Genomic DNA, 25,086 nt, shown 5'->3' on the forward strand with positions numbered 1-25,086 from the left:
ATGTCCTGGCAGATCTCTGCAGTGGTGCTGTTCTTCATGTCTCTGGCTGGTGAGTGACACACATGACCTTCCACGGTGACCCCACCATATCTGGTCCTATTAAATGTAAATTCATTCTGGTTCCAGTGACCAAGGTGGGACAGGGCAGACTGAAAATAGCTATAGTGACTTCAGTTACTGTGGGTATTTGACTGGGACTGTCTTTTTATTCCTCTGCATGTGGAGCACACTTCAGTGTTTCCCAAAGGCTTCCATGGTTTGGATTGTTTACCATGAGTCAGGCAGAGTAGGTGTCAACCCAGGAAGACAGAGACACTGCCTGTGGTTCCCAGATGGGTTCTAGGCACCTGATTAGGGAGAGTTTATAGATATCACTCCCATTTAAGAGGTGAAGAACTGAGCCAGGACTTAAAAATGGGGCTCTTGGCACACACTCTGGGGAAAGCATGTCATGCTTTGCTTTTTCTGCTTTTCTCAAATGAAGTGCCACATTTATATCATGTAACAATAAGTTGTGAAGATGAATGAGATGTGGCTGACAAACTGCACCATCTCAGAAGGATGTAAGCCAGGGCGTCAAAGATTTGTTTTTCAATTGCAAGGATTCAGATCAGAGAGACTGTCTAGGAAGCTAAGCTTTCAATGATCCTTTTATGTCCCTATCCCCTGCTTTCACCAGGAGCGTTTTCTCCCTAGGACACAGGGTCCTCTTATGTACTTTGTAAAGCTTGCTTGTTGATTCACAATTCCGTATACTACCACTGACTTCAATGTGTAAGGGAACTAGCCCTGTCCACATGGCCCCACTAACGTGCTCAAATGGGGGACACACCTGCACTGGAGTGTAACCCAAATAACATGAAAGTTGGGTGAAGAGTCAAGCCAGCTGCCCTAATCCAGGCTGTTTTCCTTTGCACTGCACTTTCAGAATTAGAGTTTCACATTCTTTGGGAGGCAAAAATGGAAAGTCATTATTATGATTAACAGAGCAAACTAATAAAAAACCATAAGTTCTGAGCTATGTGTGGGCAAAATTTCAATGGCTGGCAGGTGACTGGGGGATTCAAGAATGCAATGAGTGTGTGATAAATGCCCAGGCAGGTGGAGGGGAAATGCCACATTGCCCTTTCCTCTCTGAGCTGCACATTCTTAGAGGTGAACACAGGCACTCGGCTAATAAATCAGGGTCCATGTTCTACACTTATGCACTACACTCCTACGTGCATATATTCAAGAAATACTCGCTAAACTGGGTATGAGCAAAAAGCATTAGACATTTTGCTTGGAGAGACATGGCTTTAAAGTAAGTTTACTGTGTAATCTTTTTCCAGTCACTTTGCTTTCCTGATCTCAAATTCTTCCCCTGTAAAATAAGGGGATTTAAGTTGGTATCAGTTAAATTTAGGTTTAGTTGCACACAAGAGACCAGCTCCAAATAGTGAATTAAACAAGGTGAATGTTTGTTTCCCTCTTAAGTGAAAATGAGTCAAGAGGAAGTCACAGCAGGTGTGTGGGGACTCATTCTCATCGACCCACCACCCTATGTATGACCTCCACCTGCAAGACCTCCTCACAGCTCTCGTTGTCTGCAGAGCTCTAGCCATCACATACAGCTTGCAGGCTAATTGAAGGAGGAAACAGGAAGGCAGCAGAGAGGCCCCAGGAGTGACTGAGCTCCCTCCAAGCAGCCTTCCCAGAAGCTCCACATGACCCTACCTCTTCTATTGCTTTGGCCTGAACTCAGTCACACATTCCTATCTTTCCCATCTGGAAAAGAGGCTTGGAGATGAATTCCAAGCAGTGAGCACTCAACTTCAACTCATTGTTCTATTTACGAAGGAAAAAGGAGAGACTGAATTTTGGGGGAGTCAGCCAGCCGTCTCCAACACAGGGCTGGAGCCCCTTTTGTTCAAAGGTTCTCTTTGAGTCTCAAGTCCCCCAGAAAGTTAACAGAGACAGGATTTGCATCTTTTTGCTAAATGCTTTAAGACTAAACTGTGAAACTGTGAGCAGAATCTTGCCAAAGGCTGACCCCTGCTGCCCCACACATCCAGAAACAGTCTTCCTGCCTTATGCAGCTGGGGCTGCTTCTGCTGCCCAGGGAGGTGCCAGAGAAAGTGCTTGGGCATTATACCCAGTTCCCTGCCCCTGGATGTGGCCCCTGGGGCTCCATTTACTCTCCAGCTGTGTTCCTTACAGCTGTGCAAAGTGTAGCCTCCAAAACCCACCAGGCCCACTCCCTGCTGGCCTTCCACCTATCCCTCCTCCCCACACCCTCCCATGTTCCCTTCATGTTGACCCCCTTGCTGTTCTGCAGACATGCCAGGCTCTGATGCCCTTGTGCCTTTGCACAAACTCTTCCTCTTTCCTGTAGGATGCCATCTGCTCTCTTGTCTGGCTGAAGAACTTCTGTTAGACTCCCCACCTCACCCCATCGCACTCAGAGGGCCTGCTTCAATAATAAGCCCTGCCACACTGAGGTGTGTAGTCCATTTCTGTATCTACCTCACAAGGTTTGGAGCCCCTAAGAATAAAGACCTGCCTCAGTTACCTGAACTTGGCTCAGTGTAGTCGCCCATATAGCTGTTGAATTGGGTGTGGCAGGGAAACCAAACCAAGGCTCTCTAGGAAGGCCCCACTGTCTGGGAAATACCAAGAGAAGTAGTACTTGTGTGATCACTGGCTTTCCCAGGGCCTGCTTGACGGGGTCTCTCTCAGATCCTCATGTAAGCTGTAGGGAAATCCAAACCTTCTCACACCACTTGCTGCAGCTCACCTTCTAGAGGGGTGAAGACTCTAGGGTACTCATTTTCTGAGTCTCTTGAATCCTGGAGAGGAGATGCTCAGGTTCTGGGAGTGAGAGCCTGGCAAATCAATGTGCAGATTTCAGGTTGTGTTCTTTTGAGCAGGAGGAGGGCTGAGAGATTCTGAGTTATGCCCTGCCCTTGCTTCTGCCTACTTGCCTCTTTGTGGGTCTCAGAGAACTTAACTAAACCTCTAGGGGTCAAAGAACCCATTTAAAAACTATGACCCAGTTTTGACAAAGATTGGGCATATATGTGTGGTCATAAACATAGATTTTTAAAAACAGAGTATTTTTCAGAGTATTGTTTCCTTGAGTACCTAACAAACTTATGAAGTTTCTTGGACGTCTTTCAATGCACAGCAGACCTACCCCTGTCAAATTTCCGTCTTATCATCGGCCCATCTTTTACATCTCACACTCCTACAAGGAAAGGAGAAGAGGGGCTAGATGGGAGAAGGAGAATATAGGAACAATATTTCCCAGAGTAGTTTAGTTGTAACACACTCTGTCACTTTTGGTCCTGTCACCTAGCAGCCCCAGGCATCTGTTGACCACAAAGTCATGTATCATACGGAGACACCATCACTTCCGGGCACCTCACAAAGGTTTCCTGTACCCCAAGAACACTTGACAGGGTACCATGAGTGTTCTTATCCTGTTTGGAGTGCTGGGCATTCATAAATAGCCAATGTGTTTTTTCCCCTTATTTGAGTTCATTCATCACGACTGAGAGATAATAATTGTATTAATTCAGGAAGGTTCCCCCTTTGAAAGTGTGTGCTACTCAGTTGAGGAAATTTTACTCAGTTGAAAAGATTTACTTTAGCTCATAAGCATAAGGTAAACACTGGGATTTTATCAAGGACCTAATTATCCAGGAGAGCAAAAGGCAGGTGGTTCTCAGTCTCCCAGAGTTCTCTGGAGCAATCTTTGCTTTTTACTATAGATATTCCTAGACACCATGTCTGGGAGTGAATTCTATTTCTCCATCATAATACTATGATCCTAATGAGATTCCTATTGGGTTCTTGACCCAGGAAATAGCAACTCAGATTTAGCCCAAATGAATTGTGAAAATAAATCTTCAACAACTGTCAACCTTCATGATAACCTTGAATGGAGAAACCTTGCCCCAGGTTCTACAATATGGGCAGAAAGCCTCCACATGGAGTGATTTTACAAAGATTTACAAAGTAAACCTACAACCCAGAAAATCAATTTATATAACTCTCAAATATTATACATTTCAGTTGTCCAAGTAAACATTTTGGATACAGAAAAGACTCTTTAGTAATAGTCTAAAGTAACTAAATGTCATTAATAATGTCTTTTACAAACCAGGTGTGCAGAAATAATTGATAAGTGTTACTACTGGACTTACAGTTAGCCTTTTCTTCTGGAAAATGATCGCTGTTTTAGCATGTGGGCATTTGAAAGCCTCACTAAGGACCACCATGATGAAGGTTTGGTGAACTGGGGTCACTGCAGGGGCACCCTACTCTTCTCTCCTCTGCTTTTGTCTCTTCTCTCACTGTTCTTCCCAGGGGTACACCCTGCCTCCACCCATCCACAGATCCAAGGGCAGGCTTTGCTTCAGACAGGGGCTTGGGTCTAAAGCTCCAAAATTTACTAGTTGAACAATTATGGTCAAGTTAATAGAATTTTCTAAAACTGAGTTTCCTCATCTGAAAAACATGGAAAGATTAGTACCTGTCAAAGGGTTTTTGAGAAGAGTTGATGGAAGATAACCCTTGATCTGAGGTCTGCCATGTAGTAAGTGGCTTGTAGTAACTTGGAATTTTATTGCTATTATTATGGGGAAAGTATCCACTTAGAAATACCTTGGATGAAAAAGAGAGAGTAAAGGAGTTTGTGGATGATGTTTATTAGATATGAAATTCAAGACTCTATAAACACCAGCATAGAACAATCTTTCCATTTTCCCCATGCTTTTCCAAGTCACTGCCTGACACCAGGCAGCTCCCGCTCCAGTGAGTGAAAGTACAATGGGTAAACACCAGGAAACCGTAGCACTGAAGAGACAGCACCATCTCTCAGTGCACCTGATCATAAGCTCCGCTGAGACATCATTGCACCTGTTCCGGGTTTGCTCTGTGCCTGAAGGAGACAAGGATAGAGCTTTTCTGGTTGAAAAAGAGCCAGAGGCCTTTGGCCCCGAAGGGTGACCTGGGAGAGAACCGATGACAATAAAGCACATTCTAGGTCTGCTTAATAGTTCAGAAAGGCTTTTACTCAAACCACCTTGTTTGAGCCTTCTAATAATCGTAGGAGGAGGGTGATCCAGTGGTTAAGAATCTGCTTTGCAAATGCAGGGGACGTGCTTTTGATCCCTGGTTGGGAAACCAAGATGGGGAGCCACAACCAAGATCCAAAGCAGCCAAATAAACATATGAATGATCCTAGGAGGTCTACAGTGTTATCACCGCCCCTTACACATTCAGTTATTTATTCATTCATTCTGTAACCGCTGAATACCTTCAATGCACAAGCCCTGGTGGTAGAAAGAAAAAAAGAAAAAACCCACAGCTCCCACTTGGAGGTTGCCTTTAATCTAGAGGGAGAGATGCACAATCTATAAACATATAATCAGGGCTGGTACACGCTGTCTGGCCAGGCTTGTTGTTAAATATTTGAATACCATCCCCTTATATCATTATAAGTAGTGATTACTGCGGTGCGGGCAATGAAAATAACACTGTGATGGAGAATTGTGGGAAAGGAGAGCTGTTCTATGTGGGGAGGGCAGGGAAGATTCTTGAAGGAGCCGACATTTAAGCCAAACTGTGAAGGACACGCACACCAGATATATCAGAGCCTTTATAGGTTAATTTAATTTCTTAGCTGGAAAAGACTGGACCACTCTAAAGGTTAAGTAAGGGAATGATAGAAATTGGACTACAATTAGAAAGCTGACGGCAAAATAAAAAATGGAAGGGAACTGAATCTCTTGTCATTGGAGGCAATTATGCATAGATTGGCTGAACACATGACAAAACATCCAACAGTAAAATTCACACATTAGATTAGGGTTTGTATTAGGTCCCTTTCAAGCCTGGGATTATATGATGCTGTGAAAACTGTACAAGTCTGTGCAGATCTTTATTCCTGTTATTCAAGCTGCCCCAGCTCTTTCAGATCATCCCAGCAATATCCTACCCAGAAACACACTCTGCCCAGGAACTGTCTGGATTCATGTCTGAAGATGGAAGATGAAGTGACCTTGACACTTAGATATCTAGCTGAGCATGCTCTCTGGGGTGTTAGTACCACACCCCGTACAGACAAAAGGAAAGAATATCTCCAGTACGATCATGGGTGACAGCCTTGTGTAACTCAATGAAGCTGTGAGCCATGCCATACAGGGCCACCCAAGATGGACAGGTCATGGTGGAAAGTTCTGACAAAACGCGATCTGCTGGAGAAGGGAATGGCAAACCACTTCAATATCCTTGCTTCGAAAATCCCAGTATGATCACAATCCTGTGAAAACATGGGTACAATCAAAATGTTAAAATTATGACCTCGTGGAAGAATTTTGAGCGATGTTCACGTCACCATTCTATCCTTGTAAATTTTCCCCAGATCTAAAAAATGCATGTTAATTTTAATGAAACATTAAAGTGGGAGTGGGGAGGGACTAACAAATGTGAGCTATTAGTTGGTATAGTAACATTTTTTTTCTAATTTGCAGTGATTTGGTATTATGACAGTCATCATAACAGTCACATGAAAGCAAACGTGTTTCCAGAAATCACAGGTTATTCTTCACCTACAACAGGACAGGCCACAGTAAAACCTTCTCTCCTCCAACCAACTAACCAAGTGCCTCACAAAACTGCAGCAGCAAGATCGACAGATGGTCACGTCACCTCTCAGACAGTTGCCAAAACATCCAGCCCTGAGACCCTAACTACAAACACAACCATAGAAGTTCTAGCAACAACTTCCCCAGTAACTACAAAGAGCACCCTACCAACCACTCCAACAACCCACACCCTAGTCACAACCCTGGCCACACCCAACAAGTCACACGTGACTTTTCCAGTCACTGAGGCTAAAGCTGGCCTCAGTGTAGGTCCCAGTTTACCACCAGTCACCGTCAACCCAGCAGCTCACACCACTGGAAACAGGCCATCGACTGCCAGCCACACAACTGGGAAAACCACCCAACTCAGTAACCAGACCACCCTTCCAGCAACTTTGTCCACCTCACCACACAACATCACAACCAGTCAGAAACCTACTCAACCCACCCACACCCCAGGGCCAACCACAACCGCATACAACACCACCCAAACAGCCTCGCCTGCCACCATAGCTCCCAGGCCCACCCTCGCACCACAGCCATTGTCACCCAAGACAGGACTTTATCAGGTTCTCAATGGAAGCAAGCTGTGTATCAAAGCAGAGATGGGGATACAGCTGACGGTTCAAGACTCCGTGTCGGTAAGTTGGGGCCATAGGACCATAACAACAGCTTCGAAAAGTTTGAGTGAGAGTGCCTTGCTAAAACTGAACGTTCCCCTGCATCCTCTGTCTTGTAATGAAACAGACACTTGCAAGTTCCTCTTTCTCCAAGGTCCTCTATTAAGAGAACCTGTTTTAGAATACCTATGAAAATAGACACTGATAGTGACTGTATGAACAAAGGAAAGCACACGCCAAAATTTTAAATATGCACATTCCTCACTTTTAGCCAGCGTGGGCAGAGTGTGGGATGTGTCCAGCATTGATCCCAGCCTGGCCCTGTCCCTCTGGATGACTTTCAAGCTTCAACAACTTTCCTGTGAAATGAGAGGTTTGCATTCAATGGTTGTTACAACCACCTGTGACATTGATATGAAAAATCCAGATTATTGAGAAGATTGGTTGGAGGTATTGAGGGTGAGGGGTTAAGAATATTTGATTTACTGAAAGAATCACTATAAAAGTTCTTCCTATCTTGCACCGTTTTTGTGATTGCAAGTAAAACTTCCACGTTCGGGTTTTATTTGAAACAGAAGTTTGTTAGACAGCAAAACATTTCCTGTAGTGTCTAGCATGTTTGACTGAACAAAAATTAAATTTCACACAGTTTATCAAGGATATAGCTGCCACGAATTATCTCTGAAGGAACTCCTCACTGTGAGAGCACTCTTTCGTTTAAAAAAAATCTTAACAGATTGGAAATGAGAGGTGTCTTCCAGGGACTTTGAAATTCCCCAGTGAAAACCCACTAGCCTCGAGTTTCAGACTCCTTTCTAGCCTGTGTTTCTGGTCTCCCAACTAAAGTGTTCTCTTCATTGAGTCCATCTATTTTATTTGGTTTAGGTCTTTTCACCTCAGAAATACTTCAACATCGACCCCAATGCAACTCAAGCCTCTGGAAACTGTGGCTCCCGAAAATCCAACCTCCTTTTGAATTTCCAGGGCGGCTTTGTGAATCTCACATTTACCAAGGTGAGGCTGAGATCCTTACACGAACAGGCTCTAGCATTTCTTTCCCTGCCCACCCCCAGCTGCCCCCCAGCATACCCCTCCCCGCCAGGGCCAGTGGTGCAATCCCACACTTCACTTTAAATTCCAGAGGAAATAGACATCAAAGCCTTTTTGAGATGTTCTCTGATAAGAATGAGGGTCATAGAGATGGAGAGGAGGCAAGTGTCGACATCTTCTGTTTGCTCTCTTTCCCCTTCAGCCTCCTCTGTGCAGCCCAAGAAGGGCTTTGATGCCTCTGGAGATGGGGCATGGGGCGGGGCGGGGCGGGGGCGGGGGTGGGGGGTGGGGTTACTTTGCCTCCAGGTGGGGGAATTTGGCCTCAGGGAACCTGACCACAGTGCCCTATGCAAACCACCCAAAGGAGGAAGTTGTACCAATGAACAGACTCACAGAAATTTCCAGTGGGCACAAAAAGCAGTATTACTCTAACACCAAAGTCAAATGTCATAGAAGGCAAAATCCAGGGACTAACCAGGAGCTGGGTTTTCTAGGCCATATCCTAGAAGGGAGCAGACAACAGAATATAGTGGAAGAGCATGGTCATGAGCTCAGAGTCTTGGCTACCAGTTTGACTCTGTTACTGTTCTGCTTTTGACATCAGGCAGGCAGCTTAAACTGCTTGAGTTTTTTGTTTTATTTTTTTATCATTTGAAAAGTGGGAGAAAGGAATTAAAGAGCACTCCTGTAAAGAGCTTGATCCTGTACATAGAAAGTGGATGCACACTAGCTAGTCGCTATGGTTACAGTGACTGAAATGGGCAGACGTCTTGGGGACACAGTGATGGCCATTCCCCCTCTCAAAGGAGGTCTTTCTGATTGCCACCAAGTGTCTTAGAGGCCGAGAGGATCCTAGCAGCTGGGACTCGGTGCAGGTCTCTTTTTTACCTGTCTAACTGACCCCTGAGGTTAGAGGGTCTTGGTTAGCAGATCTTAGAGAGCAATGAGCACAGACTTTGGGATCAGACAAATCAAGATTGACTTTCAGTCATAAAACTTACTAGCTGCATGACCTTGGACTGGATTGGGGCATTTTCCTTGTCTATAGAATGGAACTAGTTATAGCTACTTAGTGGGACCCTTGGGAGAATTAGAAATGGCGTTTGTAAACCAGCCTTAGCTATGCCCCCAGAGAAGGCAAAAAGTCCCAAAGAAAGTAAAAGTTCCTACCAGTCTTAGCCTTCTGGGGAATGTCTGCATTTGAAAAAAAGTTGTTTGGCTGTGCTGGGTCTTAGCTGTGGTATGCGGGATCTTTGGTTTCAGTCTGCAAACTTCTAGCTGTGGCATGTGGGACCTAGTTCCCCCACCAGGGGTCGAACCAGGTCCCCATGCATTGGGAGTGCAGAGTCTTTACCACTGACCACCAGGGAAGTCCCAGTTTCTGCATTTTAAAAGAGAAGTTGTTTCAGCCAAAGTGGTGGCCACAAATCCCAAGATTACAGGGGCTAAGCATAGGCTTTGACGTATATTTAGTCTTAATTGCGAAGTAGTTGAAGTAGCGAAAAAGTAAAAATATCTTTTGTCTTGAAACAGACAATCCTTATTTTTTATTTTCCCACTTTTGGTGAAGACTTCATTTTTCCATTAAATCTGTATAAGAAAAATGTTAGCATATGTGTGAGGTGACGAGCAGCAGCCTCAGTAGTGAGGGGACGAGAAGGAGGAGCTCAGGAGTTCTGGTCCTCCCCAGAGGGGACAGCCAGAGCTGCGGAGGCTGGTGGCAGGGCTGGCATCTAGCCCTGGGGACTGTCACTGTCTTTTGTGGTGAGCGTTCACTCTGGAGGGTGAGGTATCCTGAATGGCCACTGCTCTACTGTGCCAGTTGAATATTTTACATATCACCTCTATCAGGTGGTAACAAGAGACCAGTGTTGCCAGTGTTCAATAGAAGGCAGAAGTCCAGATTTTTTAATAAAAGCACATGACTTTTTAAGTGAGCAACACATTAAAAAAAAATTGAACACTGTTGACCCAACGAAACACAGTTGTAGGCCTGTGTTTTGGCCTCAGGACCCTGACACTGTGCCTTCTGCCCTAACAGTTGAACTATGTGAAATACCTTTAGGCAGGAAAGTCTAGATTCTTCCACAAGAGAAAGGCGCTCAACACTTTAGTCACTTTTCACTTGTTGCTACCCTCTACGCCAGTGCTTCTCAACAGCAGCAGTATTAACACTTGGGTTAAGAAGGATGAGTCTTTGCAGTGGGGGCTGTCCTGTGCTTTGTGGGTTGTCGAGTAACATCCCTGGCCGACACCTACTAAATGCCAGTTCAGTTCAGTTCAGTTCAGTCGCTCAGTCATGTCCGACTCTTTGCGACCCCATGAATCACAGCACGCCAGGCCTCCCTGTCCATCACCAACTCCCGGAGTTCACTCAGACTCGCGTCCATTGAGTCAGTGATGCCATCCAGGCATCTCATCCTCTGTCGTCCCCTTCTCCTCCTGCCCCCAATCCCTCCCAGCATCAGAGTCTTTTCCAGTGAGTCAACTCTTCTCATGAGGTGGCCAAAGTACTGGAGTTTCAGCTTTAGCATCAGTCCTTTCAAAGAAATCCCAGGGCTGATCTCCTTCAGAATGGACTGCTTGGATCTCCTTGCAGTCCAAGGGACGCTCAAGAATCTTCTCCAACACCACAGTTCAAAAGCATCAATTCTTCGGCGCTCAGCCTTCTTCACAGTCCAACTCTCACATCCATACATGACCACTGGAAAAACCATAGCCTTGACTAGACAGACCTTAGTCGGCAAAATAATGTCTCTGCTTTTGAATATACTATCTAGGTTGCTCATAACTTTTCTTCCAAGGAGTAAGTGTCTTTTAATTTCATGGCTTCAATCACCATCTGCTGTGATTTTGGAGCCCCCCAAAATAAAGTCTGATGCTGTTTCCACTGTTTCCCCATCTATTTCCCGTGGAGTGATGGGACTGGATGCCATGATCTTCGTTTTCTGAATGTTGAACTTTAAGCCAACTTTTTCACTCTCCTCTTTCACTTTCATCAAGAGGCTTTTTAGCTCCTCTTCACTCTCTGCCATAAGGGTGGTGACACCCAACCCCAGCTATGATAATCCAAAATGTTTCCAGACATTGCTAAATGTCCCCCAAGGGGCAAAATCACCCCAGATTGAGAACCAGTGTGCTAGAGAAAAAGAGAGCCTTAAAAAAATTGGAATACATGTTAGTAATAACATTTTTGTTCAATTGCTCAGTCGTGTCCGACTCTTTGCAACCCCATGGACTGTAGCATGCCAGACTTCCCTCCCTGTCCGTCAACATATCCTGGAGTTTGCTCAAACTCATTTCCGTTGAGTCAGGGATGCCATCCAACCATCTCATCCTTTGTCATCCCCTTCTCTTCCTGCCTTCAATCTTTCCCAGCATCAGGGTCTTTTCCAATGAGTCAGTTCTTTACATCAGGTGGCTGGAGTATTGAGCTTCAGCTTCAGTATCAGTCCTTCCAGTGAATATTCAGGGTTGATTTCTTGTAGGATGGACTGGTTGGATCTCCTTGCAATCCAAGGAACTCTCAGGAGTCTTCTCCAACACTACAGTTCAAAAGCATCAGTTCTTTGGTGCTCAGCCTTCTTTACAGTTCAACTCTCACATCCATAAACAGATGTTATAAAGAGAACCAAGTTGTAGGATAATAAATAGAAGCTGACTAGCAAGACTGATTTTTCAGCCAGTTTATCAATAATAAGAGTTTACTGAGCACCTACTTTGTCCCCAACACTGAGCTAGACCTAATGGGAGAAATAAAAGAAATATAGGTAATAGTTTGAGGTTTCAGATCACATACAATAACTCATAATTTTTAAAATTGAACACTGCCAGCTACAGAAACAAAGAAAAACCCCTCCCAGGAGGGAAGTTGTTGTTGACGTTGTTCAGTCAAGACTTTACTTATCTGTATCATATCTGTGTGACCATGGGCAAATCAACAGCTGTCTCTCTGAACCTGTTTTCTCAAGATGGGGCTGCTATGAAGATGAATTGGGCTGGTGTATGTGAAAGAGCTGAGCAGGGCATCTGGCCCATTTAGGGTCAGGACAGGTGGTTTTCCTTTCTCATTTCTCCCTGTTTCGTTTTTTAAAGAACTGAAAACCTTTCCATGTCAATGTCTCATTTGATTAAGATGACATGCCGAGAGTTGTTCAAACTCTTCAGCTGCAGGATAAATGTATCTCCTCTCACCCTCTACTACCCACAATTTCCTTCCTGCTCAGGATTGTTTGTTTTAAAAACAACACATCTTTCAGTAACTCTGTGTAGAGTTTATGTTTCTGTTCTCGGTACTATCCCTTTCTCATCCACCTGGTTTGAAGGGCAATGTGAGCCTTCGGCACTGACTCTGGGACCTGGAAGAAACCAGGCACCCAGAGGGAGGAGCCCCAGGGCGACACAGTGTTAGCCACCGAGGTGTGGACAATGAAGAGTGCCCAACCACCTGGTGTTCCCAGAGCCTTTCGGGGCATTAAGAGCTGTCTTAGCTTACAGCTTCCTGAGAACTGTTATCAGCATTTATATGTTAACACCCTCAGGGGGTGCTGTTCAGAACTTCCCAAGTGGGTGGCCCACCATTCCTGTCATGCTTTCCCTTGTGGGGTTCCCTCTGCCTGGAATGCCCCTCCCACCCCTAATTCATCCTTTGAGATGAAATATCAATTCATCTTCACCCTAGGAAGTCTCCCTACCTCAGTCACCACCTCCATCCAGGTAAACTGGGACACTTCCCTCTCTTGGTTTCTGGACCCTGCATATATCCCCTGACCTCCACTAATGCATTTGCCACACATTTTGCCATCTTGAAGGCAAGATTTTTACTTATTTACACTCTTTAGTGCTCAGCCCTGACTTTACATATAGTGCGTGCTTATGCTTAGTCACTCAGTCCTGTCCAGCTCTTTGCAACCCTTTGGACTGTAGCCTGCCAGTCTCCTCTGTCCATGGGATTTTTCAGCCAAGAATACTGGAGTGGATTGCCATTTCCTCCTCCAGGGGATCTTCCTGACCCAGGGATCAAACTTGTGTCTCCTGCATTGCGGGCAGATTCTTTACCCTCTGAGCCATCAAGGAGGTCCTTATACACAGTATATTTTTACCAAATGTTTGATGAAAGAATGAATTAATATGGAGTAAACCTAAACTTCACAGAGAACTTTGAGCAAAGGGGTCAAAAAGTAAATTAGCACCTCTGTGTAAACAGCCTCTTTAGTTTTTGTGACATTCAGAGTAGAGATTTCTTTCTTTTTTTTCCATTTAACTTCTTATTTTATATTGGAGTATAGTTGATTAACAATGTTGTGTTAGTTTCAAGTGTACAGCAAAGTCATTCAGTTGTACACATACATATATCTATTCTTTTTCAAATTCTTGTCCCATTTAGGTTATTACATAACGAGCAGAATTCCCTCTGCTACACAGTAGATCCTTGTTGGTTATCTGTTTTAAATATAGTAGTGAGTACACGTCAATCCCAAACTCCCTAAATATCACCCCATCTGTCCCCATGGTAACCATACCTTGAGCAAAAGGGGCCTGATTGATGTCCACATCCTGAACATCTGTGATTGTGAAACTCCCATGATAGAATTTGCAGAAGTTGAGGAGGGGACCCTGGGCATCACAGTCATTGATATGCTGCCTTCCCGGGCAGGCGGGACAGATTGGCTTTCTCTGGACCCTGTCCTTTGCTAAGGAGGATGTTTAGGTTCCTTGAGCTAAAATCTTTCTGATGAGATATTGCAGAGTTCTCTTTTTGATGAGATATTGCAGAGACACTGACAGTGAGGAGCCACATTGTCAGCAGCCATTGGTTGAGTAGTGAGACGGTTTTTTAGCAAATGGTTCATTCAAATGGACATGCTGTAAATGCTAAAGTACCATACTTGGCTCTTAGGAGTCCTTGGCCCTCTTTTGTCAATGCTGATAGGTACACACAGGCTTTTTACTTTATCTTCAAGAATCTGTCATGGTAGATATTCGTCATTCTTCAGCCTCAACCCCAAATGAGAAACCATCTGGCAGACTAACCTAACGGGTGACAAAGGAGAAAGCAGACGTTATAAACTGAATAATGTGTGGCATGTAATTTCTCTTGGGCTTTGGGTTAACACCTGCTTGAAGCTCTCAACCTACCCTGCAACCCCACTGCTCTTCTCTGCATCCACCCCGTTCCCATCACTGAGAGCTGAAGTTTCAGCCAGTTTCTTTAATTCATAGGGCTAGCTAAGCTTAGCTCACTGGCTTGTTCTCTTTTTCTGTTGGTAGTGGATCTGAGCTCTAAGATATAGATATAAATTATCCTTTGAGCTCAGTGAGAGAGGTTTACTGGGAAGGGAAAATCTTTTTGTTAGCAACGCTAGTTAAAATTTGAATGGAGACTTTGTGATCAGTTTTTTATATAATTCCTTCATTTAATCTTCACATCAACCTAAGATGTGAGGATTACTATTGCCTATTACTGTTGTCCCCATTCTTCTATTGAGTAAGTAAAAAATTAAATGTTTGGAATGTTCACAAAGATTCAACAACTCCACCTAGGTTACATGGGAACAAAGACATACTTTAAAAATAATGTTTAAAAATTCTTAGCAACACTTTATTCTCCCAAATAGGAGATTCATCGCTCTAACATTTCATAACCAACCAATGTATTCAGCAACCTTGTATTTTACTGATGGTGTAGCCCAAGAGTCAACAAACTATGCCCCCCCAACCAAATCTGGCCCACAACTGAAAAAATGTACAGACCACAAGCTGTACAGTCCACAAGCTGAGAATGGCTTTTACATTTTTTATGGTTGTGGGGGGGAATGAAAATTCTATGACACATGGAAATCATATAAGATTCAAAATTTCAGTGTCCATAAATGTTTACTTTTGGAATATGGCCACACTTATTTGAGTATATGTCATCTACAGCTGCTTTGTGCTAGAATGGTAGAGTTGAGTGGCTGCTACAGAGAACCACAAAGCCTAAAATATTTACCATATGGCTCTTTACAGCAGAAAAAAAAAAAAACAACTTTTCAACCCCTCAAATAGAATAAACTTCAGCCTTGTTGCCATTCAAATTAGGCCAAATTCTGAATTTCCAAAAGAAATGCTTTGCTCCAGTTTAAATGAAAGACAATTTTATTTTCTTTAACACCACTCCACAGAAAAAGTGGGTACCATGATCTAAATAAGACTCATTCAATATTGGCAGCATACATTATAGAAAACTTGAAATCGCAAGGAAATTAAACATTCCTCTGATCTTTTGTTTATATAAATTTGCCGAACACATGTTATTCCTTCACCATGAAGATAGACAGCAGCTTTGTCAATATTTGTCTAATTTTGACTCAGTCAAAACAGAAAGATATAGGCTTGGGGCTCTGTCCTGTTATATCATGAGATGAAGTTGCAGTGAGCGTGGGCACTGCCATCTGCTCTGGAGGGCCTCGCCATGGGCGCTAGCCCCATAAAGCCCAAGTTCTTCTGGAGCAGGAACAAACCTTCCTATCAGGGCGTGCCGTTGGTTGGGCCCATGCTTGCTTTAATGCTTCCCCTCCCCTCTTGGAACTCTTAGTGATTTTTCAAATGTTATTTATTCATTTATTAGCTGTGCTGGGTTTTCGTTGCTGTGCCAGGGCTTTCTCTAGTTTTGGCAAGCAGGGGCTACCCTCTAGTTGTGGTGCTCGGGCTTCTCATTGTGGTGACCTTTCTAGTTGTGGAGCACAGGCTCTAGAGTGCTCGGGCTTCAGTAGTTGCGATGCCTGGGCTCAGTAATTGTGGCTCATGAGCTCAGTAGGTGTGGCTCGAAGGCTCCAGCATGAGGGCTCAGCAGTTGCGGTGCATGGGCTTAGTTGCCCTGCAGTATGTGGGCTCTTCCCAGACCAGGAATTGAACCCACGCCCCCTGCATTGCAAGGTGGATTCTTAACTGCTGGACCACCAGAAAAGTCCCTTAATGACTTTTGATCTTGCATTTTTCATTTTGAACTAGGCCCACAAGTTATACGGGCTTCCCAAATGGCTCAGTGGTAAAGAATCTGCCTGCCAATGCAGGAGACGCTGGAAATGCAAGTACGATTTCTGGGTCAGGAAGATCTCCTGGAAGAGGAAATGGCAACCTGCACCAGTATTGCCTGGAAAATCCCATGAGCAGGGGAGCCTGGTGGGCTTTAATCCATGGGGTCACAAAGAGTCAGACACTGAGCAACTGAGCATGCACGCACAAATTATATAGCCAGTCTTGCTTCCTAAAGATGATTCTGTACAGGCAACTACATTTCAGGGGATGTGAAAGGAAGTTCTTACACAACAATTTTTTCTCTGTAATTCCATATCCCATAAAGGAAAATGTTGAGCAAGATCCCATAGACAAGATCTTCCTTTGTCTCACCTACAATGTGAATCAGAGGTAGATTCCTGCCTCCTCTGAACCTCTTTATTCTCAGTTGTAAAATGGGATAAGAATACTTATGCTGCCTCGAGGGGTTGTTATAAGGATCCAAGAAGGCAAAAAATGCACTTAGGAAACTGTAAAACCTTTAAAGAAATACAAGCCCCCTTTCTTTACGAGGAGGATAGATGCAGGAGCTGCCACAGGAAAGAGAAACTCCAGGAGGTCTCTCATGGAGCTCAGCCTGACACCACCACTGTTCTGCTGCTCCTTAAATCAGTCTCTTGCTACAGCCCAGTTTCCAAAAACAAAGCTCTCACATCACTGCCCTGCTTAAAACCCTTCAATGGATTCTTTCTGTCCTTAGGTTGGGGCAGGGATCTTATAACAGTGACTGTGGCCCTGATGTAGTACAGGTCTCTTTTTGGCTAAAAGAGACCCCACTAAAAGAATAATCTGGGACTTCCCTAGTGATGCAGTGGTTAGGCCTCTGCTCTTTCACTGCTGAAGGCCTGGGTTCAATCTCTGGTCAGGGAACTAAGATCACACAAGCCACACAGTGTGGCCAAGAGGTAGGAAAAAAAAAAAAAATAACCTGAATAAACTGTGTCTGAAAGCAACTCAAGAAAGGCCTGGATCACAGTTGTTTTTCTCTAAAAAAAATGGATGATCCAAGCACATTGTCCAACTTTCCTTTGAGACCCAAGACTGAGTATCTTGAATGAATCATCTAGGTCTTATTCTTCTCCCAGGACCTAGAGCACTGCCTGGTCTGGGGTGGATATAAGAGAGGTTAAAGGCTAGCCAGGCAGCTGGGGGTCATATCTTCCCTGCCACCTGTTATTAGAGTTGTGACCTTGGGCAAGTCACTGAGCCTTCATCTCTTCTCCTAGTTGTTGTGAGGATTAAATAAGGTGTAAAGCAGAGGTGACTATCCCGCGAGGTAAGAAGTGCTGGGCACGAGGTGAGAAGCCAGAGTGTGGAGGTGCTTCAGTGAACCGTAGGATCCAGAGTTTGGTACATTAATAGCAGTGACCTTACTGGAACAATTTGTACTCTGGAACCCTTACTGTGTAAGGAATCATCATTTTCATCCACAAATAATTTGCAAATGAACTAGATGTGGTCAAGATTATTATTGTCAAATTCCTTTGATAACTACTAAAAGTAATTCTGTGTCAGATTCTCATTTTGGTTACTTTACCATTTTTGGCAACTCCTCTTACTTGCAGATGGTTTTCTAAAGAATGCTTAAAAGTGGTAACACCATAAATCACCTGCTTTAAAAAATAAAAACTCTTTTTCCAATGTACCCTTTCATATCTCAGTTCAATTCCTTTTAACGTTTCATACTCTGAGTCTCTCAGGAAGTTATAGGGCTATTCTGTAGGGAGTTTTTTGGTTTGTTTTGTTTTTCCAAAAAGACAATCTCTGGATAAAATGCTTTCCAATTCTGAACACAACAGCCTGAGGTCCTCTTCTAGGGAGCAGTCAGTAATCTCAGGGTTAAACATTTCTTTCCAGAATCCTTCATGGTTCCATCTAACTGCTTGGAGATATGAACCCATTAATCGGTTTAAAGTAATTGATAACCTTTCCAGGAAAATCCACACACATACACTATTTTGCATACTCTATTTTTTCCAGGGGGTTTATGAGTGAAGTCACTCAGTCGTGTCTGACTCTTTGCGACCCCGTGAACTGTAGCCCACCAGGCTCCTCTGTCCATAGGATTCTCCAGGCAGGAATATTGGAGTGGGTTGCCATTTCCTTCTCCAGGGGATCTTCCCGACCCAGGATTCGAACCCAGGTCTCCCGCATTGCAGGCAGATTCTTTAACCTCTCCGCCACCAGGGAAGCCCATCAAATCCACCCACAGTAGCCTTAAGGATGAGTGGTCTCAGTTTAAATCCCTACCCTAAGATACTAATTACTAATAACAGCTTAATGTTTGCCCCCCACCCCACAACCCACTTACCTTCCAGATATATTTGCATTTTATCTGGGAAAAATGTGGCCTAGCTGAAGGGACTCAGATTTTACCAGGAGAATTTGAATTTCAGGCTCTAGCAACAAGCATGATGTAGAGAAATTTTTAGCCAGGGGCAAGCCATTACTTATTATATTTATTGTGTGATGTATTTACTTTTTTGGAAGTTTTCTAGCACAATTATGGTTCCATTACGACATATCCCCAAACCCCCATATCAATGATTTAATAGCTAGAATCCTGCCTAAACAGTCTGTAAACTAGGATCATAAACAAAAAACAGAGATTACCAAGGATTTACACACTACTGTTTTACAGGATGAAAACTCATATTATATCAGTGAAGTGGAAGCCTATTTGACTGTCTCAAATCCAGGTAAGTAGGTGGAGAGGCCTGTTCCACCAGCGATGATGCTGTTTCTGGTTAGTTCATTGTTCATCTCACTAATCTGTGATGCTGCATTTGAGACACAGGCAGGAGATACAATAGCACAGTAGTTAAGATAACAAGCTCTAGAATTGGACAGCTTGAGTCCAAACTCCATTTATTAGCTGTGTGGTTTTGGGCAAATGTTTTCAACTCTATTTCCTCAGCTGTAAATGGTGACAGATGAAGTATGTCACCTGTCATGACATCTCATGACATGTCATGTTACGTCATGTATGACATGTCAATAGGTAAGTTAGTATGGGAAAGCTAGTGTGGGAATTAAACAGGAAAATGCACATCAAGTACTTGCACACAGCCAGACCCAGTGAGCTGACCCTCAGTGTGTGATGTGGTCTCAGACACAGGCGAATGTGCCGCCAGTGGCAGGAGAGGAGGGAAGGTCCAGGCTGCCTCACTAACAGCCTGTGGGTGAATTCACTGAGGTCCACAGTCTGGTCCCTGGCCCCAGAAGCCCTTAGCACACCCTTAGGTAGCAGCTGTCTCTTCAAGGAACCTGGTGTTAAACCAAGGTTATAAACTGATGTATAAAAGCAGAATGCTAATCTGTTCATTCATGCTACTGTTTCTTATTGTAACTGCAAGGGGGCCAGAGAGATAAGTCCTCCTGGTCAATGAATTTTCTCCCATTTGGGAAAACAAGTATATTCAGAAAGGTACCTGGTGGAGGTGTAATTAGAACATGTGGAGTTATTATGTGATTTAAATGTTTAACCCCATGTGCCTTAAGCATTCACCTCCTTGAAAACGGTGTAACCCGCATGAGACAGTGCCAGTCTTTGAGTAGGTCCCTCTCTCTATCAGCACTCAGAGGGCTGGAGATGAGCCTCTCCCTTTTAATGGGTCCATGAAAGATGCAACAAGCTCTCCCAATGATGGGCCTAGTCCTTCCTTTTGCTCTATTAATGCATTCAGTGTGATGATATGCAAATAATCAACTCAGTAACTTTGCATGTCTCCGCTCTGATTAATTATTAGTAAAGAGTTCATGTGATTTTGACTCAGAGAACAATCTTACTTCTTTTATTTCTGAAGTTTTTGTGGGCACTGTGTGTGCGTGTGTGTGTGTGTGCCCAAGCATTGACAATTGTCCACATCAGCTCTGCCCCCAAATGATTTAAAATAACTGAAGAAAAGATTCCCAAAAGATTTGATTTCAGCGTTATCGTATTTCAGTGTGAGTGAGATGACTCTCAAATACTGCAAACAGCAGGAAAAAGTCCCCAGAGAGCACCTGGGTGAGGTTTCATGAGGCGAAGGTGGCAGAACTCCAGAAAGCCACATTTAAGAAAGGCCATTGAACGCTTCATGGGCCGCCAAGCAACAGCTGGGGCTCAACAGCTATTTGCCAGGATTCTTACATGTCTCTATTTCACCTTCGTGTTTTCAGCGAAAGTTTACCAAGGAATGAAACATGCGATGATGATGTTTGAAACTGTGGTCGGGCATTCCTTCAAGTGTGTGAGTGAACAGAGCATCCAGCTCTCAACCCACCTTCAGCTGAAAACAGTGAATGTCCAACTTCAAGCCTTTGATTTTGAAGATGACCACTTTGGAAATGGTGAGTTATGTCACAAACACACACTTCTGAGAAAGTGTACCGGGGTAGTTTTAAGCTATTTTTGTTTGAAGCTTTCAAAGGAACAAGAATCACTTGAACATCCTAGAACAGTATGCTTCCACCACCAAGCTCTCAGGGTCAAGTCTCCCTGACCAGCGCTCCCACCATTGTGTGAGTCAATAACCAACCTCAAAATCTAGCTCAATCTATTTTTGATAGTTGAGAGGTACTCCTAATGTCGTTGAGTTATTATGAGAGAGATGTTTTAGAAACTAAAATTCAATTCTTGCCCATAAGTAGAAATCCCTGTAACACTGTTTTCCTGGTGGGGAGAAAAGGAATTCCTACATGTCTTAACCCACTCATGTCCATTGCCCTCCTGTTGTAGGTTACATTCTCCTTGTCTGACCAAAATACATGTTCTGACTCATTTATACACACATGCACATAATCAATCAAAAAGTCAGAACACTGCCATCGGTAACCTCCCTCAAGACGGGCGGGTCATGGTGGAGAGGTCTGACGGAATGTGGTCCACTGGAGAAGGGAATGGCAAGCCACTTCAGGATTCTTGCCTTGAGAACCCCATGAACAGTATGAAAAGGCCAAATGATAGGATACCAAAAGGACAGGGAGGCCTGGCGTGCTGTGATTCATGGGGTCACAAAGAGTCGGACACAACTGAGCGGCTAAACTGAACCTCCCCAAGCAAGCTGCTGAGTACTGGTAAACTCAAGTGTCTTTGGAGAACACTTTAAACATCCTGAATGTGAGTGATGGGTAAAATTCAAGATTTCGGAATAGATTCTTTCCCACTTACAGAGGGAAAAGATGTGATAATTCTAGACAGAAATACACTCAGCTGGACCTCCTCTTCTCAAATCCAAGCTGTGCCACCCGACTAGTGCTTCCTCAAAGTTAATCTTAGTTTTCATCAGCTTCTGCTTTGGGTGTTTACCACAACAGAGGGAAGCAGGTTGTAGCAAGAAGACCAGGGACAGCCCAGGGTGACTTTCCAAAAAAGCCCTTTTCTCCCCACTGAGAAAACAGTGTTACAAGGATTTCTATATATGGGCAGGAATTGAACTTTAGCTTCTAAAACATCTCTTTCATAATATGTCAGTGACATAATAGCACCTCTCAACTATCAAAAATTGATTTGGCCAGATATTTAGCTGTAAATTAAATTTCTATAATGTGAGTTTGATTTCTCTGTAAAGTTGAAGATGTGAGGGCAGAAAACTCCAGATATATTAACACTTGGTGAAAGCATTTAGCAAAGGAAGTAGTAAGGTGTTATTTGCTGTGGATCCCCTGATTTCTATAGGTTTCATCTGAGTCCTACAATTTCTATCTTCATTCTGGAACTTTACCACAGTCCAGATTAAAATTTAAGATTAAATATTAAAATTTGCTAGTAGGTATTGCCCCTACGTTGTCATCTTGCCTCAAAACACCCAGTTTGAAAAATTCTTTTTAAAATTCATTATGAAGTGTTGAAACACCTCTGTATTTAATCATGCAGTTTTAAAAACAGTACACGCATTTGCTCTTCCTCCCCCTCAGAACCTGTGTATAGAAGGAAGTTGAGCAGGTCTGGGAAACCACTTAGTGGCAGAGGTGAGAAAAGAAAACCTTTCAGCAGCACACCTGGCCTGCTATTAGCAGTGCTCACGAGGAGATGTGGAAAGCTATCTTACCATTTTTTCCTCTCCCTCCCTTGCCCTCTCATATAAATTGTCACAAAACCCTGTCTGGTCTACCACCAGAATATTTCTCTTGTTCATTCCACCATCCCTACTTCAGCTCAGCTCCTTGTTCCCAGTCCTTGTTTGTGCTCAGAGTTCACTAAAGATGCTCAAGTGTGAAGTCGTATGTCATCCTGTAAATAATATTTTCTACCAAAGAGAGAAGATGGGGAAAGGAATCAGTTAAAAAGTAAAAGTTACCATACAGTATGGTGTTATAAAAGGCATAAGTACAAAGAGCTGTGGGAGTCAGAGGACAGTGTGACGCACACAGCACTGTGGGGAGGAGGTCAGAGCAGCGCTGGCCGATGGCTGGCCCTTCACCAGGGGCTCGGAGAACTGGAGAGGAGTCCCGCAAGTGTGAACGCTCAGCCTTGTCAAAGAGAATGGTCATCTCAAACAGTAGGCTCCTGCCCCCACTTCTCAAGCTCTTCTCTCCAAACTCTGGGAGGCTGCAAAAGCTCTCTCTGCTGTCAGGAGCCCGGGCTGTCTGGCAGCCCCTTTCAAGAGGCACAGAGTTTAAATAGAATACTTTGGCCACATGATTTGGTGCAGATTTTGACATTGGGAAACAAGGCTTCTTGGCTCACCCTGGCTCTAGAGTCAAGACATGATTCTGATCCTGACCCCTAGCCTTAACCAGTATTTCTCAAAGTTGAATCTGCCTCCCAGTCATGTCAGAATCACCTGGGCCCCATGTCTGACCCACAGAATCAGAATCGCTTGGGTGTGGGGCCCGGGGACCTGTGGTATAATATGCCTCTTAAGTGGCCAGAGGCACTGAAAGTTCCAGAGCTGCAGTGGCCCCTCCCCTTCCCATCTTCACCCGTCTGTGCCTGAGGCAGCAGGGACAAGCCCAGTACCTCCATCTCTCTTTTCTGTGAAGCCGAGGCAGGTGGGGGCAGTATCACTTCCCAGTGTTGTGGCCAGCCTGTAACACCTGTTACTCTGACTTCACTTGCAGCGGATGAATGCATCAGTGACAGAAACAGGAGAGAAATCCCTGTGGCCGTGGGCCTGAGTATCGCGGTACTGCTTGCCGTTTTGCTAACAGCATGCCTGGTGACCAGAAAGAGGCCCAGTAGAGGATATGAACGCATGTAAAGCCCCACCTTCTTCAAAATGTGCAAGGTTAAGGCCTTGGAAATGCTGGCTGCATGTTTAGCCTGAAGTGATGGGATCACATTTTCTAGTTGCCAGCCCCACCCTCCCAATCCAACTGGGACACCAGCTTTCCAACAAAGGCTGTCAAAGCTAGCTACGGGGAGCCCCCACCCCGCTTCTTCCCAGGCCATATGGGCTTGAGTTCCATCCACACCTGATAATACAAACCTGGCTGGGAGAATTAGGGACAAGAGTCATGGATGTGAGCAGGGTCCTGTGAGATGGAGAAAGCAAAACACCAAAGGAAAAACTGTGGGAAAGGCATTTTCAAACTGCGCTGATTTTTCTTACAGGCTTCAAAGAGTCTCAAATTCTAGGCTTTTGTTTTGCTTTACTTTTAAAAAACCAATCCAGTTCAATGTAAATTCCAAAGTGATTTTAAACTTCTGAATTTTTCCCACCTCTTGATTTACTTAAATTACCAATGGTCTTAATACACCATCATTTTTAAAAGGACATATTCTACACTGTTAAAATGTATTATTAGTAAAAAGAAAAAAAAAATAGAAACATCCCAACATTTCATTTTTTCAGTGTAAAGGATATACCAAAGATCTTGGCAAACAAGAGTCTTAATAAATGTTAGTTCTCCAGTTCCTTCACCTTCATTTGTTGTCTACCCGCATAACATCTTTCTGCTTTGTCTCTATTTTCCTTTGATTTTAGTCTCTCCTTGTAGATTTACTTGTTAACTTGGGCCATTGTAGGGGGTGGAAGTAGGCAAAGCATCTAAACAACCAGAAATGGCAAGAAGAGGGAGATCTACCCATTGTTGCAGGAAGGGGGACCCCTTCCAGGGCCTGAGAATGGGCTCTTGTCTAACACTCAGAAGTGAATTGTTCAAGGAGACACATGTGCTGACAAAGTAAGAGACTTTGTTGGGAAGAGGCACTTCATGGAGGGCAGGAGGGTAAAGGAACCTAGGAGAACTAGTCTGCCATGTGGCTTGTAGTCCTGGGTTTTATGGTGATAGGATTAGTTTCTGGGTTTTCTCTGGCTAATCATTGTGACTCAGGGTCCTTCCTGGTGGTGCACGTGTTACTCAGCCAAAACGGATTCCAGTGAGAAAGATTCTGGGAGGTTGGTAGGACATGTGGTTTCTCCTTTAACCTTTCGTGAGTTCTTCCACTTGGTGGTAGATTGCTAGTTCCTCCATGTCCTTACCATGTCCTCCTGTTGTAAAGTAACTCAAGCAAATGCTTGTTACAGTGCCAGGATGGCAGTTCCAATCAGTGTTTCCCCTAACAAGATTATTACCCACTTTCCTTTTTTAGCAAACATTTACTGAAAAAAAAAATTGTAAACCAGAAAATTCCTGATTGGGAGTGATTGGCGTCTAGAGGGAAAGTTCTCTCAAACTGTGGCTTGGAATGTTATTCATAGTTTTCTATTACGTTGACTATTTAAATAGCAGAACTGGGGTTGCGATTTCAGAGAAAGGGGAGAGTAATGGACTTCTGGATATTTTTAATTGTTTTTACT

At 44.0% G+C, this 25,086-nt stretch overlaps 1 protein-coding gene across 1 annotated transcript; it reads left to right on the forward strand.

Moving 5' to 3' along the window:
• Nucleotides 1-23,544, forward strand: LAMP3 (lysosomal associated membrane protein 3). The gene is made up of 6 exons (XM_052649381.1): nt 1-49; nt 6,519-7,273; nt 8,138-8,266; nt 19,002-19,059; nt 20,522-20,692; nt 23,405-23,544. The coding sequence occupies exons 1-6, from the start codon at nt 1-3 to the stop codon at nt 23,542-23,544; spliced, it is 1,302 nt and encodes a 433-aa protein (XP_052505341.1).
• The last annotated feature ends 1,542 nt before the right edge of the window (nt 23,545-25,086 follow it).

The sequence above is a fragment of the Budorcas taxicolor genome, chromosome 1 (genome assembly GCF_023091745.1).
Source record: "Budorcas taxicolor isolate Tak-1 chromosome 1, Takin1.1, whole genome shotgun sequence".
NCBI lineage: Eukaryota > Metazoa > Chordata > Mammalia > Artiodactyla > Bovidae > Budorcas > Budorcas taxicolor.